This window comes from Rattus rattus, chromosome Y (assembly GCF_011064425.1).
Source record: "Rattus rattus isolate New Zealand chromosome Y, Rrattus_CSIRO_v1, whole genome shotgun sequence".
In the NCBI taxonomy this organism is placed as follows: domain Eukaryota; kingdom Metazoa; phylum Chordata; class Mammalia; order Rodentia; family Muridae; genus Rattus; species Rattus rattus.
In genome coordinates this window covers 2,073,740-2,091,114 of record NC_046173.1, presented here as the reverse complement: position 1 = coordinate 2,091,114, position 17,375 = coordinate 2,073,740, and the positions used below count along the sequence as shown (strand labels likewise).

At 38.1% G+C, this 17,375-nt stretch overlaps 1 protein-coding gene across 2 annotated transcripts in view; it reads right to left on the bottom strand.

Annotated features, from left to right (window-relative positions):
* Positions 1-4,586: 4,586 nt before the first annotated feature.
* LOC116889612 (histone demethylase UTY-like) overlaps positions 4,587-17,375 on the bottom strand; it is a 31,716-nt gene continuing 18,927 nt past the window's right edge. For both annotated transcript variants that reach the window (XM_032890539.1, XM_032890540.1), the window contains exon 5: positions 4,587-5,060. In XM_032890539.1, the coding sequence (XP_032746430.1) occupies positions 4,939-5,060 (122 nt within the window). In that variant the 3' untranslated portion in view covers positions 4,587-4,938. The remainder of the gene's footprint in view (positions 5,061-17,375) is intronic.

Sequence of the window (17,375 nt, the reverse complement as noted above, 5' to 3'; positions counted from 1 at the left end):
TGGAGTCACAGAACAGAGGCAGTGGGATGAATGGAATTGGGAGAGAAATACTATGGGCTATAGGGCGATTTAGCTCAGTGGTAGAGCATTTGCCTAGCGAGTGCAAGGCCCTGGGTTTGGTCCCCAGCTCCGAGAGAGAGAAAAGAAAAAGGATGCATACTGTAAACTGGGAGGTGGTGAGAATGCCTTTAAAGCCAGCACTCAGGAAGAAAGAGGCAGACAGGTGTTCAAAACCAGCCTGGTCTACGGAGTGAGTTCTAGGGCAGCCAAGATAACACATAGAAGCCCTGTCTCACAAAACAAAATAAACAAAGAATGAAGGAAGAGGAAGGCAGAAAGGGAAGGAGGGGAAAGGGAGGGAGGGAGAGACTGTTAGTGCCTACTTAGAAACCTGCTAGTGACTAGGTGAGGCTCTGTGTCTTTGAGACAAGTTGGTCAACACTGCTCCAACCCCTGGTGATTGTGTCAAATCTTTCCACTAGCCCTTACCAGGGACTGTTTTAAGCCTTCCCTTCCAATACATTTTCATTCTGTCATTATTGGCTCAGTTTGCCATAAGCACCCTAACTGGGACTCCAAATGAAGAAATAAGACTGGGACACAGGTAGGGGTCTTTCACTCTCCTTCCAATACAATCTATCCAGTTTCACCCACAGTTCTGAACAGGGACTCTGCATTCACTCTACCTAAAGTCAAACCTTGGTGTGAAACTAGCATTCCTCCTTCCTTTAAACCCTCTCTGACCTCCCATCTAGTCCATTCCAATTGTTTCAGTCCCTGACAGGAGAAACACTATCTAGGGACTCTAAGATTCCAACCCTGGCAAAAGATCTCTCCATTCTCTCCATTCTCAACCTCAGCCAGTAAAAACTTCCTTAGGTAGCACTCATCCCAATTTAACATGACTCAAGTCATGGTTCAACTCAGAGTTCCTTAGCCTTTCATCTTTGTCTCTAGAGAATTCTATCTTATAGCTATGTAATTGTGGTATTTGTCTACTAACCTTCAACTTCCAAATCTAGGTGGAAGAGAAATTCTATCATCTCTTTTCTGTCACCTACCAGGTATTCTTTCTCTACCACAACCAACAGCCACCACACTTTCTTAAATATGGGAGGGCAAGAAAAACTAAAGCAGAATACCCATTCAACAAGACTAGATATTAACACCAGAATCAACTCAAACATCCTAACTACAGATGCCTAGACAAAACAACTACACAAATAAAACAACAACAAAACCAACATACAACATTCCTTCAGTAATATATCTTCATCAGAAACTGGTAGTAGGCTGAGGAACATGTAGCGGGGACTAAGCAAAACAGCTACATATATATATATACTGAAATGCCTAAACAGATTATATAAATAAATCTGTGGGGAAAAAAAACCGATGAAACCAACAACAGTAAAATGAAATAATGAAAAATAATTTTTAAACCAGCATTCTACAGATTAAGGAAAAAACCATCAATCCAGACATCTGATGGGGGCGAATATCGAAATATGTAAGATCTCAAGAAGCTCATCACCAAAAAAACCAAACAACCCAATCAAAATGTAGAATATCGATTAAACCAAGAATTCAAAAGAGCAATCTCGAATGGCTGAGAAGCACTAAGAAAATGTTCAACATCCTTAGTCATAAGGGAAATGCAAATCAAAACAACCCTGAGATTTCACCTCACACCAGTGAGAATGGCTAAGATCAAAAACTCAGGTGACAGCAGATGCTGGCGAGGATGTGGAGAAAGAGGAACACTCCTCCATTGTTGGTGGGATTGCAGACTGGTAAACCATTCTGGAAATGTCTGGAGGTTCCTCAGAAAATTGGACATTGAACTGCCTGAGATCCAGCTATACCTCTCTTGGTATACCCAAAAGATGCCCCACCATGCCACAGGGGCGTAGTTCTGCTATATTCATAGGAACCTTATTTGTGATAGAAAGAAGCTGGAAACAACCCAAATGTCCCATGACAAAAAAAATGGATACAGAAAATGTGGTTCATTTACACAATGGAGTACTACTGAGCTGTTATTAACGAGGAAATCCTGAGTTTTGCAGGCAAATGGATCTAGAACTAGAAAATGTCATCCTGTGTGAGGGAACTTAAGACTCAAAAGGACATGCAAGGTATGTTCCCACTAATAAGTGGATATTAGCTAGGGGGTAGGGAGAGGCTGAGATGGGGGAATACAGAATACTCAAGATACAGTCCATAAAACTCAAACTGAAGGGCCCAAGTGAGGAGGCCTCAGTCCCCCCCTAAGGGGGGAAGTAACAAAAGGGGAAGGGAGGGGGGACAGAGAGGAAAGGGAATGAGGGGGGTGAAGCCAGAACACGATCTGAGAGGTATTGGGTGGGGGAAGGACTGAGGCCCTGAGGCCAGCAGAAGAATGGAAACAGAGCAACCTCAAGAGGGAAGGAGGTTGGGAAGATCCTCAGGAGATACTGGGAGACCTGGAGAACATCCCTAGCAGTGAGCCCAAAGTGGGCAACAGCTCCTTGAGGAGTTCCCAGGATCTGAACCATTACTGAAGCTATGTGGCATTCATAAAAGAGGACCTGTGACTGCTCTCAAGAGTACTCAACAAGCAGCTAGAAGAATTCAGATACATGAATGCTCTGCACCCAACCAATGAGCAGAGCTGTGACCCCTCTGGCTAGATTAGGGGAAAAGCTGGAGGGAAGCTGAGGAGGAGGAGGGCCACCATGTGGGAGGACCAGCGATCTCAATTAACCTGGGCCCTTGATGTCTTGAACACTGGATCACCAACCAGGCAGCATTCACCAGCTTTCATGAGGTCTCCAACACGAATACAGCAGAGGACTTGTGGGCCTGGGTTCAGACAGAGAAGAGGCACCTAACCCTCAAGAGACTGGAGGCCCCAGCAAGTTTAGAGATCTGGTGGGATAGGGTGGGGTAGGGTGGGTAGGAGGAGAGGGGAGGGGAGGTCTGTGGGGGAAGTATGGAGGTGGGGGAGTGTGGGGGACAGGGCAGGGAGGAGATATGGGATGTGAAAGTCTGGGGGGGTAGGGGTGGAACAGAAGGGGAACAAAATTGGGCATATAAAAATTAATTAATTAATAGAAAATAATTTGTCTTATCAGGGGAAACAGAATCACTAAAGAAAACATTAACTTTGATAAAATTGGAAATGACAAATTTAGGAAGTCAAACAAAAACCTCAGGGGCAAGCTTTGCCAACAGAATACAAGAAATGAAAAAAGAACCTCCAAACGTTGAAGATTTTTTCCTCCTACCCCATCTATAGCTAGATGAAAAGAATGCTCAAACAAAATGTTAAATTAAAAAAAATTCCAGGAAATGCTTGGACACCATGAAAAGACCAAATCTACAAAAGAGAAAAAGTAAAGAAAACCCAGGTCAATGGCTCTGAAAAATATTTTCAACAAAACAAAGAATGAACTTTCCAAATTAAAGAAGGAGGTTCCATCAAGGTATAAAAGAATTCTCTAAAACATAATAATAAAAATATGAAACATACAGAACAAAGAAAGAATATTAAAAGCTGTAAAGAAAAGTGGGCAATGGTGGTACATGCCTTTAATGTCAGCACTAAGAGGTGCTTCTGAGTGCAAGACCAGCATGGTCTATACAGAGTGAGTTCTAGGATTACACAGGGTTACACGAGAAACCTTATGTCAAACAAACAAACAAACAAACAAACAAACACCACGAAAAAAAAAACCCAAACAAAAATCAAAACGCTGTAAAAGAAAAGGACAAAGTAACACAAAAGGAAGACTCATTAGTAGTTTAAAACATAACTTCTCAGTGTAGACTCCCAAATCCAGATGGACCTAGACAGAAAGCGACCACAGATGCCAGCCTAGACTACTATGTAAAACTTTCAATGGAATAAGAAAAGCATTCTACAGTAAAACCTAATTTAAATCCAGTTGTAGATACCACGTTAGAAAGAAAACTAGAATTTAATAACCACACCCAACAAAACATGAAGAATAACTACAAATCAGCAAATCAAGGGTACAAAGCTGGGGATACCACAATAATAAAATAACATGAATCAATAATGATCATTCGTAAATAAAATGTAATGTAAGAGGTCTCATTTCCTCTTAAAATATGCAGACTAATAAATTGGATTAGTAAACAGGTTCTATCTATCTGCTGCATCTAAGAAACATATTTCACTATCACATATAGAGATCACCTCCTGATAAAGGATGAGAAAAGATATCCCAAGCAAATGGACCTACAAAACAAGCTGGTATAGTAATTTGTTAGATATAACAATCCAAATCCAAAAGTAATCAGAAGAACTAGGGAAGGACACCTGCAAACTCAAAGGAAGTATCACAGTAAAGTTTCTAATTGGTTAACTGCCTTAGGAAGAAAATTCTTACATGTAGGAAGCTCTGTCCCAAGTATAAAATACTCAACTACTTAGTATTCATGGTTCTCTGTTTTCTGACCTGCAGTAATTTAGCAAGCACTGAAGACATCCAACTGTAGTAACTTCCCACAGTGACAGATTGCTCCAAAGACAGATCTCTTTCCTTGATTAATTAAACCTTGTTATTCACAAAAGACATCCTTATAGTCAAAATCCCTATTAAACTGTTTTTGTCAAGTATTTTTATCATAACAATGAAAGTTAAATAACTGAAAAGCAAGAAAGTAATTAGAATATACTGCACTAGCAGGACTCTAGTCATATCTGAACTATATTCCTAGCACTGAAGTCTGATGCCCTGAGCACCTGCATTCACATGTACAAAACATACACATAATTAAAAATAAGATAACTGTAAAAGAAGAAAAAAGCAGACAAGAAACTTAAGATACTTTTCATCCTCCAACATAGGTTTTTGTACATTAGTCTGGTGATAATATCTAACTAAAAATAAGCACTTCCCTTTTCTCATTTCCACATCTTCTTAGTCATTAAAACATACACTTTAAGTATAATGTATACTCAACACACAAATCAAAATTAGCACTGAAATGTGCACTGACCTTCCAGTAGTCAGTCTGTAAACTGTAGTATCTCTGGTAAGATGACAATGCTGAAAAAGAAAAATAATTAGTCAGTTGTGCTTCAAGATTCCACAAAAAGATACTAAAAACAAACTTCTCATTTCCCAACAATAAACAAATACTGTGAAATAAAATTTTCAGAAAATAAATCCACTAATAATAAATTATTATTAGTCTCCAAGACTAATAATAAAGTTTTTAATTGTGGAAATGCAGTCCTGCAGACTCAATGCTAAATCCTTTATCTTTCACCTTTATGTAACTGTTTTAGATTTTTGGAATGCATGAACTGAGTAGATCATTAGGTTCTGTGAATCCAAAACTAAGAATGGTTAATAGATGATCTACAGTTCTTATTCCAACCACAAACCCTGACTCAGATGTGGTTACTTGGCTGCAGACATAGGGAGGAAGTAAAGCCTAGAGAGGAAATGTCCTCCAGGAAAAAAATGGTAACAAGAATAACTAAAATAAATAAATAAATATTAAAGACAAACTACTCTGGCAAATAAAAAAATTGTGTAAACACAGTTTAGAAGATAAATTTTAGTGTTTCATTTTCTCTTTCCAACAAATAGGTTCTGCAATGATGTAAGAAGTCAGTGCTTTATGAGCTCAGCCATCTTTGCCCACATTTAGTCAAATATTTTTAGGAGAGAAATGCTCATCAAATATTTTTAGTTAGAGATGATTCTCTACTTCTGTCATGTGAGACTTGGTTGTTAGTGCCCCTGATCTGTTCTTTTGGTTTTTTTTTTTTATTTTTTCTCTTATTTTAAAGATTATAATTACGATTTCTCTTTTATTCTTTTCTACCCAAACTCACCCTACCTACTGTCTTTCTATTCATGGCTTCTTTTAATATTAACTGTTCATAAATGCATACATGTATGTTTTCCTAAATAATAAGAATAATAAGACATGTATATTATTATGGCTGACTGCTTTGATACTGGATAACTAATTAGTTTTTCTCTGGGTAAGACTGTTTTTCCAACTCTAAACCTGTAATTCTCGTGAAATTTAGGGACTCAGAGTCAACCAATTTAGCATGTCTATTGTCTTGTTTAGGTTGTATAAGGCAGTCACACTGGTGAGACTTTATGTAGTTTCTGATGTAGTGGCAGTTGATGAATATTTAATGAAGATGAATCTTACTTGGAGATCAGAAAAACTATGTCTTGAAAAAACATAAGACCCTTCTGGGCTCCATCTGCTCCAAGACCCAGAGCTGTTCCATAGCCCTCAGACACAAAGTTGCCTACAAAGAGCTGGTCTGCCAGGAGCACTCTCCCTCCTAAGCCCAGAGCCCACAGATGGGACCCCACTTTATCTCCATGGACTGTCCATAGAGACATGCCAGGAGCACATGGGGCGTTGAAGCCCTGCCTAGGATAGGACCCTTTCAGTCTCCATTGCTCTCACAGAAGGGGCAGTTCCACAGCTCTTTCACACACAGCTCTTTCTGCCAAAAACAGTCTCACTGAAAAGATCACAGGCCCACAGGAAGGACAAGCTCCAGTCAGAGACAGCAAGACCAACTAACATCAGAGACAATCAGATGGAAAGAGACAAGAGCAAGAACCTAACTAAGCAACAGAAAAACCAAGACTACATGGCATCATCAGAACCCAGTTCTCCCACCAAAGAAAATACTGGATATCCAAACACACCAGAAAAAGCAAGATTTGAATTTAAAATCACATTTTCTGATGATGATGGAGGACTTTAAGAAGGACATAAATAAGTGTCTTAAAGAAACACAAGACAGCATAGGTAAACAAGTACAAGCCCTTAAAGAGGTAACACAAAAATTCTTTAAAGAATTACAGGAAAACACAACCAAACAGGTGAAAGGAATGAACAAAACCATTCAGGATCTAAAACTGGAAAGAGAAACCATAAAGAAATCACAAAGGGAAACAACCCTGCATTCAGGATCTAAAACTGGAAAGAGAAACCATAAAGAAATCACAAAGGGAAACAACCCTGCAGATAGAAAACCTATGAAAGAGATCAGGAGTCATAGACAAAAGCATCATCAACAGAATACAAGAGGTTGAACAGAGAATCTCAGGGGCAGAAGGTCCCATAGAAAACATGAACACAATAGTCAAGGAAAATGCAAAAAGCAAAAAGCTCCTAATCCAAAACATCTAGGAAACCCAGGACACAGTGAGAAGACCCAACCTAAGAAAAGGTATAGAACAGAACGAAGATTCCCAAATTAAAGAGCCAGTAACCGAAAGAAAGAGATGCCCATAAATATACAAGAAGAGTATAGAACTCCAAATAGATTGGACCAGAAAAGAAATTCGTCCCATTACATAATAGTCAAAACCCCAAATGCAACAGAACACAGAATATTAAAACACAGTAAGGGAAAAAGGTCAGGAAACAAATAAAGGCAGACCTATCAAAATTACACCAGACTTCTCAACAGAGACTATGAAAGCCAGAAGATCCTGGACAGATGTCATACAGACCCTAAGAGAACACGAATGCCAGCCTGGGCTACTGTATGCAGCAAAACTCTCAATTAGCATTGAGGAAGAAACCAAGATATTCCATGACAAAACCAAATTTGCACAATATCTTTCTACAAATCCTGCCCTACAAAGGATAAGAGATGAAAAACCCCAACACAAGGAGGGAAACTACACCCTGGAAAAAGCAAGAAAGTAATCTCCTTGCAACAAAACCAAAAGAAGACACCCACACAAACATAATTCCACCTCTAACAATAAAATAATAGGAAACTATCACTATTCCTTAATATCTCTTAACATCAATGGACTCAATTCCCCAATAAAAAGACATGGACTAACAGACTGGATACATAAAGAAGGCCCAGCATTGGGTTGGGGATTTAGCTCAGTGGTAGAGCGCTTGCCTAGCAACCGCAAGGCCCCAGGTTCAGTCCCCAGCTCGAAAAAGAAAAGAAAAAAAAAAAAAAAAAAGAAGGCCCAGCATTTTGCTGCATTCAGAAAATGCACCTCAGTGACAAAGACAGACACTATTTTATAGTAAAAGGATGGGAAATTTTTTCCAAGCAAATGGTCCCAAGAAAAAAGCTGGAGTAGCTATTCTAATATCAAATAAAATCACTTTCAATCAAAAGTTATCGGGGTTAGATTTGGCTCAGTGGTAGAGCTTACCTAGGAAGGCGCAAGGTCCCTGGTTGGTCCCCAGCCCCGAAAAAAAAAAAAAAAAAAAAAGTTATCAAAAAAGATAAGGAAGGACATTTCATACTCATCAAAAGAAAAATCCACCAAGATGAACTCTCAGTTCTGAATATTTATGCCCCTAATATAAAGGCACCAACATTCATAAAAGAAACTTTACTAAAATCAAACAAGACATTGCACCAAACACAATAACAGTACAAGACTTCAAAACCCACTCTCATCTATGCAACAGAAACTAAACAGAGACATAGAGAAACTAACAGAAGTTATAAACCAAATGGACTTAATAGATATTTATTGAACATTTCATCCTAAAACAAAAGAATATTCCTTCTTCTCAGAACCTCATGGTACCCTCTCAAAACATGTCACTTGACTCAATTGTCACAAAACATGTCTCAACAGATACAGGAAGATAGAAATTATTCCATGGATCTCATCAGATCACCATGCACTAAGGTTGGTCTTCAACAACAACAAAAAGGACAGAAAACCCACATATACACGGAAGTTGAATAATGCTCTACTCAATGACAACTTGGTCAAGGAATAAATGAAAAATTAAAGACCATTTAGAATTTAATGAAAATGAAGATACAACATACCCAAACATATGGGGCACAATGAAAGCAATGCCAAGAGGAAAACTCATAGCTCTGAGTGCCTGCAGAAAGAAACAGGAGAGAGCAGCTTGACAGCACACCTAAAAGACCTAGAATAAAAAGATGCAAATACACCCAAAAGGAGTAAAGGGCAGGAAATAATCAAACTCAGGGCTGAAATACACCAAGTAGAAACAAAAAGGACTACACAAAAATCAACAGAACCAAAAGTTGGTTCTTTGAGAAAATCAACAAAATAGAAAAAACCTTAGCCAAACTAACCAGAGGGCACAGGGAATGTATCCAAATTAACAAAATCAGAAATGAAAAGGGAGACATAACAATATAACCTGAGGAAATTCAAAAAATTATTAGATCCTACTACAAAAGCGTGTAGTCAACAAAACTGAAAATCTGGATGAAATGGACAATTTTCTAGACAGATACCAGGTACCAAAGTTAAATCAAAAATCAGATAAACCATTTAAACCACTCCATAACTCCTAAAATTACAGAAGTAGTCTGTCATTGAAACTCTCCCAACCAAAAAGCCCAGGACCAGATGGGTTCAGTGCAAAATTCTATCAGACCTTCATAGAAGACCTCATACCAATACTATCCAAACTATTCCACAAAATTGAAACAGATGGAGCACTACCAAATTCCTTCTTTGAAGCCACAATTACTCTTATACCTAAACCACACAAAGACCCAACGAAGAAAGAGAACCTCAGACCAATTTCCCTCATGAATATTGATTCAAAAATACTCAATAAAATTCTCACAAACCATATCTGAGAACATATCAAAAGGATCATTTAGCAGATCAAGTAGGCTTTATACCAGAAATGCAAGGATAGTTCACTATCAACGTAATCCATTATAGAAACAAACTCAAGGAAAAAAAAAACCACATGATCATTTCACTAAATACTGAAAAAGCATTTGACAAAATTCAACACCCTTCATGATAAAAGTCCTGGAAAGAATAGGAATTCAAGGCCCATATCTAAACATAACAAAAGCAATATACAGCAAACCAGTAGCCGACATCAAACTAAATGGACAGAAACTTGAACCAATCCCAATAAAAATTCCCTAGCTATTTAATACTAGTATTCTAAGTTCTAGCCAGAGCAATCAGACAACAAAAGGAGGTCAAAGGGATACAAATTGGAAATAAAGAAGTCAAATATCACTATTTGCAGATGATAAGATTGTATACCTAAGTGACCTCAAAAATTCCACCAGAACTCCTAAACCTAATAAACGACTTCAGCAAAGTGTGTGGATATAAAATAAACTCAAACAAATCAGTAGCCTCCCTCTACTTAAAGGATAATCAGGAGAAAAAATTAGGGAAATGACATACATCATAATAGTCACAAATAATATAAAATACCTTGGTATGACTCTAGCCAAGCAAGTGAAAGATCTGTATTACAAGAACCTTAAGTCTCTACAGAAAGAAATTGAAGATCTCAGGAATGGAAAGATCTCATGGATTGGCAGGATTAATATAGTCAAAATGGCCATTTTGCCAAAAGCAATCTACAAATTCAATGTCCTCATGAAAATTCCAACTCAATTCTTCATAGAATTAGAAAGAGCAATTTGCAAATTTGTTTGGAAAATAAAAAAAACCCAGGATAGCTAAAACTATTCTTAACAATAAATAAAGGAACTTCTGGGGGAAATCACTGTCCCTGAACTCAAGCAGTATTACAGAGCAGTAGTGATAAAAACTGCATGGTGCTGGTACAGAGACAGACAGATAGATCAGTGGAATAGAATTGAAGACCCAGAAATGAACCCACACACCTATGGTCACTTGATTTTTGACAAAAGAGCCAAAACCATCCAATGGAAAAAAGATAGCATTTTCAGCAAATGGTGCTGGTTCAACTGGAGGTCAACATGTAGAAGAATGCAGATCGATCCATGCTTATCACCCTGTACAAAGCTTAAGTCCAAGTGGATCAAGGACCTCCACATCAAACCAGACACACTCAAACTAATAGAAGAAAAACTAGGGAAGCATCTGGAACACATGGGCACTGGAAAAATTTTCCTGAACAAAACACCAATGGCTTATGCTCTAAGATCAAGAATCGACAAATGGCATCTCATAAAACTGCAAAGCTTCTGTAAGGCAAAGGACACTGTGGTTAGGACAAAATGGCAACCAACAGATTGGGAAAAGATCTTTACCAATCCTACAACAGATAGAGGCCTTATATCCAAAATATACAAAGAACTCAAGAAGTTAGACCGCGGGAGACAAATAACCCTATTAAAAATGGGGTTCAGAGCTAAACAAAAGAATTCACAGCTGAGGAATGCTGGCTGGCTGAGAAACACCTAAAGAGATGTTCAACATCTTTAGTCATCAGGGAAATGCAAATCAAAACAACCCTGAGATTCCACCTCACACCAGTGAGAACGGCCAAGATCAAAAAACTCAGGTGACAGCAGATGATAGCAAGAATGTGGAGAAAGAGGAACACTCCTCCATTGTTGGTGGGATTGCAGACTGCTACAACCATTCTGGAAATCAGTCTGGAGGTTCCTCAGAAAATTGGACATTGATCTACCTGAGGACCTAGCTATACCTCTCTTGGGCATATACCCAAAAGATGCCCCAACATATAACAAAGACACATGCTCCACTATGTTCATAGCAGTCTTATTTATAATAGCCAGAAGCTGGAAAGAACCCAGATGCCCTTCAACAGAGGAATGGATACAGAAAATGTGGTACATCTACACAATGGAATATTACTCAGCTATCAAAAACAATGCCTTTATGAAATTCGTAGGCAAATGGATGGAACTGGAAAATATCATCCTGAGTGTGGTCACCCAATCACAGAAAAACACACATGGTATGCACTCTTTGATAAGTTGATATTAAATGCCAAAAAGCTCGAACTACCCAAGATGCAATCCACAGGTGACAGGAAGGTCAAGAAGAATGATGACCAAAATGCTGGTGTTCCCATTTGAGGACTACTCAACTATTAAAAACATGACTTCATGAAATTCATAGGCAAATGGATGGAACTAGAAAATATCATCCTGAGTGAGGTAACCCAGACACAAAAGAACACACAAAGGCCATGTCAGAGGTTAGGTGGAAATCTACTACACTAGAAACCTCTCAAAATACACAAAATGAAATCTAAGTGGAATCTTGAAAATAAACGCTAGAGAAGATGTCCCACTTTTACATGTTTTGCACCTGGCACACTTTCAGTACCAGGAATCAGTTATTCTAATACATGTTGGTCAAAGCATCCCTACTGAAGTCCCTGAACAACTCAGACTTTTTGCCAAGACTACTGGTTGCTCTCCATAACTAGTAGTAAGGTCCTATTACTGAAGATAACATCTATAGAACTCATTGAACACAAAGCAAGCTGGTACCTCTGCCTATCTAGAGCCTTCACCCCTACTAACTAATCATCATAGTACTGGAAGGTACTTTGCTTTCTACCCTGAAGGAACCTGCAGTTCTGTGAATATTACACAGACACAAGCACATGCACAATTCAAAATGAAATAATTAAGCCATGCAGTGGTCACTCATGCTTTTAATCCCAACATTCAGAAAATAGAGGCAGGTGAGTATTTGAGTTCAGCCAGCCATGGCTACACAGAGAAAAACATTAAAAACCATTCTTAAAAAGAACTCTTCTTAATGAGATAATGTGCTTAAACTTCTAAGAAGTCCCTCTCCCAATACGGTTTCTTAAATCTCTGAAGATAACCTAACCATAACAACAACCTTTTCTAACTTCAGATAGCATTTTCTTTTTCTCTATGTCTTTCAAACTCATCAAAAACTGTAATGGCTATTCCCAGTTGTCAACTTGATTATATCTGGAATGAACTATAATTTTAAAAAGGAAGGCACATCAATGACTCAGGTCTTGAACTAGACAGGCTTTTGATCTGGATCTTGAAGCACAGGTTCAGGCAAGGTGGTACATGCCTTTAATAGGAGGACTACAGAGTCAAGCAGATCTCTCTGAGTTCAAGGCCAGCCTGGGAAAGAGCAAGCACTATGGGAAAAGGAAGTTATTTTCTCTTCAGAAGTTACTGCCAGCACATCTATTGGAACCTACTTATTCAAGATTCTAGCTTATACAGAAGATAACCTGAGATGCCTAGCATTATGACACTGACCAACTATTAGATTCTTATTCCCATTCACAGTTGCCCATTGTTGAGATACTTGAACTGCAGATCGTAAGTCATTCCAAAATTTCCTTTAAAATACAGAGACATTCTTTAAGTTCTGTGACTGTACAGAACCCTTATATAAAAAGCACCTTGCTCTGATACTCTTGGCTTTGTCAGTTGGCTCTCCAAATTCTGAGATACAACCCACAGGCCTAGCCTTAAACCCAGGAACTATAAGTTCTCTTTCTTCCAGATGCTCCTTTCTCATCCCATCCTTCCTGTTGAAAACTTCCATCTCAATATCCACAGGTTGGCTGCTTACCCATGGTTTGGGAACCATTTTTCTCTGGTACAATTAAACAAGTCATCCACCAATCTTACCTTACGCAGCTCAGATGACACAGCTACCTTGTATAAGCCAGATTCTCACATCAAGCACAAGACCAAAGAAAAAAGTCCTTACACCAGGTCAAAGAGAAAAAAAAGGAAACTATAGCCTATTTCCCATCAAACCCATTAATCAATAGTTTCTCTTAACTATGTAGATGAACAGCCAAGATAATCCTAGGACACAAAATTTAAAAGAACAATTATCAAAGAATTTGAAAAGTTTAGTTAGAGACAGTAGCACACATCTTTAAACCTGTATAGCCAGATCTACAAAGTGAAACCCTATGAAAGAAAGAAAGAAAAAAAAATTATAGGAAGGGTGGATGGGTAGGGAGGGAGAAAAAGAAAAAGAAAGAATTCAGTTAATTAAAAAAATTACCAGGTATTTCATTGCACTCAAAGGAAATTGCAACAAATGTCTGAATGATGCAAAGAAACCACAGACAAGACTGGTGGAATAAGGAAGACAATTCAAAATTTGAAAACAGATTCAGTAAAGAGAGACTGAATAGACTGACTGCATAGTAACCACCTGACAAACCCATACATACTGATATCACAATTCTCCAATAACCTTTTACTTTCATCTTTGATGATTTATATACTATGTGTTGTGGGAGTTCCCTTATGTTTTATTCCTTTGGAAAGTTTTGTTTGGACTTCAGTAGAGGATGTGAAGTTATATGACAGCAGATCTCTAAATAATTCTATAGAAAAGGTCTCCACAAGCATGGAACCACACAGCATGAAACTGCCTACTTCTACACAAGAATCCCCACTGTAACCCCTTGAATGCACCAAAAATTAAAAAAAAAATTATATATATATATAAAATTTATATATATATATATATATATATATATATATATATATATATATATATAACCTATTCCTGGTCCCAAGGATAGACAATCTAGAGGAACAAAGAACCCAAACCCCGAGTGTAATAACTTGGCTGTTGAGGGCAAGAACTCAGCAAGTATAGAATAGTGCCTGTCAAGTACTCATAATGGGATAAGCTAAGAACTAGAAGGTTATGTGCCTGAGATAGCCTGCTTTGGATTATTATATAATCTGCAACAGGTTCACGTTTATGAAGAAAGGCCTTGGGGGAACTCATTTTAGGAACGATGCCTGCTAGTAATATACTTTTCCTGTGTGTGTGTGTGTGTGTGTGTGTGTGTGTGTGTGTGTGTGTGTGTGTGTGTGTGTGTCTGTGTGTGTGTGTGTGTGTGTGTAGCACACCCCTTTGGAGCAGATCTCTGCAGGACTATGAAGATGTACTATTCTGTGATGCTATATAGACAAATAGATGACTTCTTAAGTATTAATGATGATCCTATAAGAAGTTCTAAATATCAGTGATTATTAAGTTCTTTTATAGTGGGACTGCTATTAGGTCCTTTTTCTCATAGTCAAAACTGCAGTGAGAACTCTGCCAGTCTCCCATGTGTCACCAGTTAATTGCTTTTAGATGGTAACCAGACTTTCTCCTACTCAGAGCACATTCCAAGAGGTTGTAAAACAATTAACCAAGGGGCTGGAGAGATGGCTCAGTGGTTAAGAGCACTGACTGCTCTTCCAGAGGTCCTGAGTTCAATTCCCAGCAACCACATGGTGGCTCACAACCACCTGTAATGGGATCCAGTGCCTTCTTGTGGTGTGTCTGAAGACAGCTACAGTGTATTCATATAGTAAATAAATAAACCTTAAGAAAAAAAAAAATTAACCAAAGGTCATAAAAAGAGAACTATTAATTATAGGTGCTAGGACAGAAGATATAGGACTGGGCTTATCTATACAAATCTTTACTAATAGCTTACTTTTGGTTTTAAACTTACACTGAACCTATGGATCTGTGACAGGTGATGTTTAGCTAGATTAATTACTCCTAATAAATATACATATAAACATTCTCTATTGTAAACTTCTATATCAATTTATGATTTGACTTTTTGTGTGAACTTGTGAACTTTGTAGCATGTGATCATATATTCTGAAAGATGTATAAGTAATACATGAATAAAGAGGTATGAGAGAGATAGAAGGAACTTTTTTCCCTTAGAAGAAATTTTCCTCCCCCAACCCCATCCCATAATCTTTCCACTTTCCCCCTTAGATAGCTTTCATAGAAAGCTTTTTACACTTAGTAATAAACTCTGTAATCACTTTTCACTTTTTTTGTCCCTGTTTCTTCCTGTGTCTTCCAACCAGCAGGCTGAAAGTTAGGTGTAATTCCTGCTGATAGAACAAAGGCTTTAATTAATTCTTTGCTGCTTTAGGAAAAGGTGCTAGGTGCCTCAGAGGATCACAGAAGGCAGGTCAGCTATAGTAGCAAGATAACTTAGACTTAGATAAGTAAGCTTTTTATTATTATAGAGCAACCCTAAATATCTTGTAAGACATACCCTCCACTGACATTCTTTGCCTTCTGATGCTTCAAGAAGAACCAACAAAAAAGAATATCCCCTCTGGAGCTGGCCCCTGGCAAATGCCCACAATTGATTCCCTGGTTACATGACTTACAAAATGAATGGCAAGACCTAGTATGACCCATGGGAGCAGATTCTGTTAAGAAGTTAGACTGATGTGATCCCTTCTGTCATATAGAAAAATGTGCACTGAAGGAATTAGGATGGTATGGTATATATGAAAGAGTAAGCTATCAGCACCTTCCTTTGAGAAGTGAATAAGGAGTACAGGCCCATATTGTAAGAGTAAAGCACATAGGAGCACAGAAAAAGCTCAATGCTTGTTATACTACATGGTGCAAACAATGCATCATGCCTCAGGAGGAATGAAAATTGCTCTTAAAAGTTTGTTTCTCAGGACTCAATGTCTGGTACCTCCTGAACACGAAGACTGAGATTGTGCAGGAGGAAATATAAAGGGTTGGGGAAACCTTAGAGAGTAATAGAGACTTAAATGCTTGTTGAACTTACTGCTTTTCTTTTAAAGAAAATACTGTAATAAAGTTGATGACTGTTGTTGCCTGCTCTTTTTAACATAACTGTAGCCCTTTTGTATTCACTTTCCAAGTTACTCACAAGGTGAAATTTAGCTCATCCACTTTTTGGAGTTACTACTTTTTGAACATGGCTTTGCCCTGAGGACAAAATAATACCACAAGTATGTTTTTCCTTCTTATGGTCCTGATCAATCAGTAAATTTTCATTATATCTGAAACTGTTGTCCATTTGGTCAGTGCATGGCTAACCCCAGGCTCCAACATCATTCTGGATATTGAAAAGTAGGAATAAAACAGGTTAAAAAACAGTCTGTGAAAAGATCATACATTTCTTGGAATTATTAAGTCTGCTTTCAAAATTGCCTGTGATTAAACTACTCTGCAACTATAAAAGGTCTATCCCACTCTCCCCCTTTTCTTTTTTGAGTAAACACAAAACCTATCCTGTTTAACCTTCAGATCTTGTCTGTCTCCTTCCCTCAGTGACACACAACCCTTTTGGGACCTGAACCCCTCTATAGCTGAACTCCAGCAGAGAGAGAAAGAATAAAGAATTCTCAAGCTGAAATAAATATGGAGTTGAAAATGTAATAATCCAACTATAGAACTCAAAAGAAAGCCTCAACATTTAAAATCAATCAAGCAAAAGATAGAGTAGCATGATTTGAATACAGAGAAACTAGACAAACATTAGAATATGTAAGAGAACCATGAAAAGATTAAATCTCCCAATTATAAGAAATATCCCAGGTCAGTGGCACAGACCAGACCTTCAACAAGAGCAAAAAGGTGCCAGGTATGGTGAAACACTAGCATTCAGTCTATCAGGTTCCAGAGCAGTCAGGACTTCATTGTAAACCTGTTTGCTGGACTGTTTTCTGGCAACTTGATACAAGCTAACATCATCAGTAAAGGAAGGAACCTAAAAAAAAAAAAAAATAAAAAAAAAAATGCCTCTGGCCAGGGACAGTTGCACACACCTATAATCCCAGCATTCAGGAATTCAAGGTC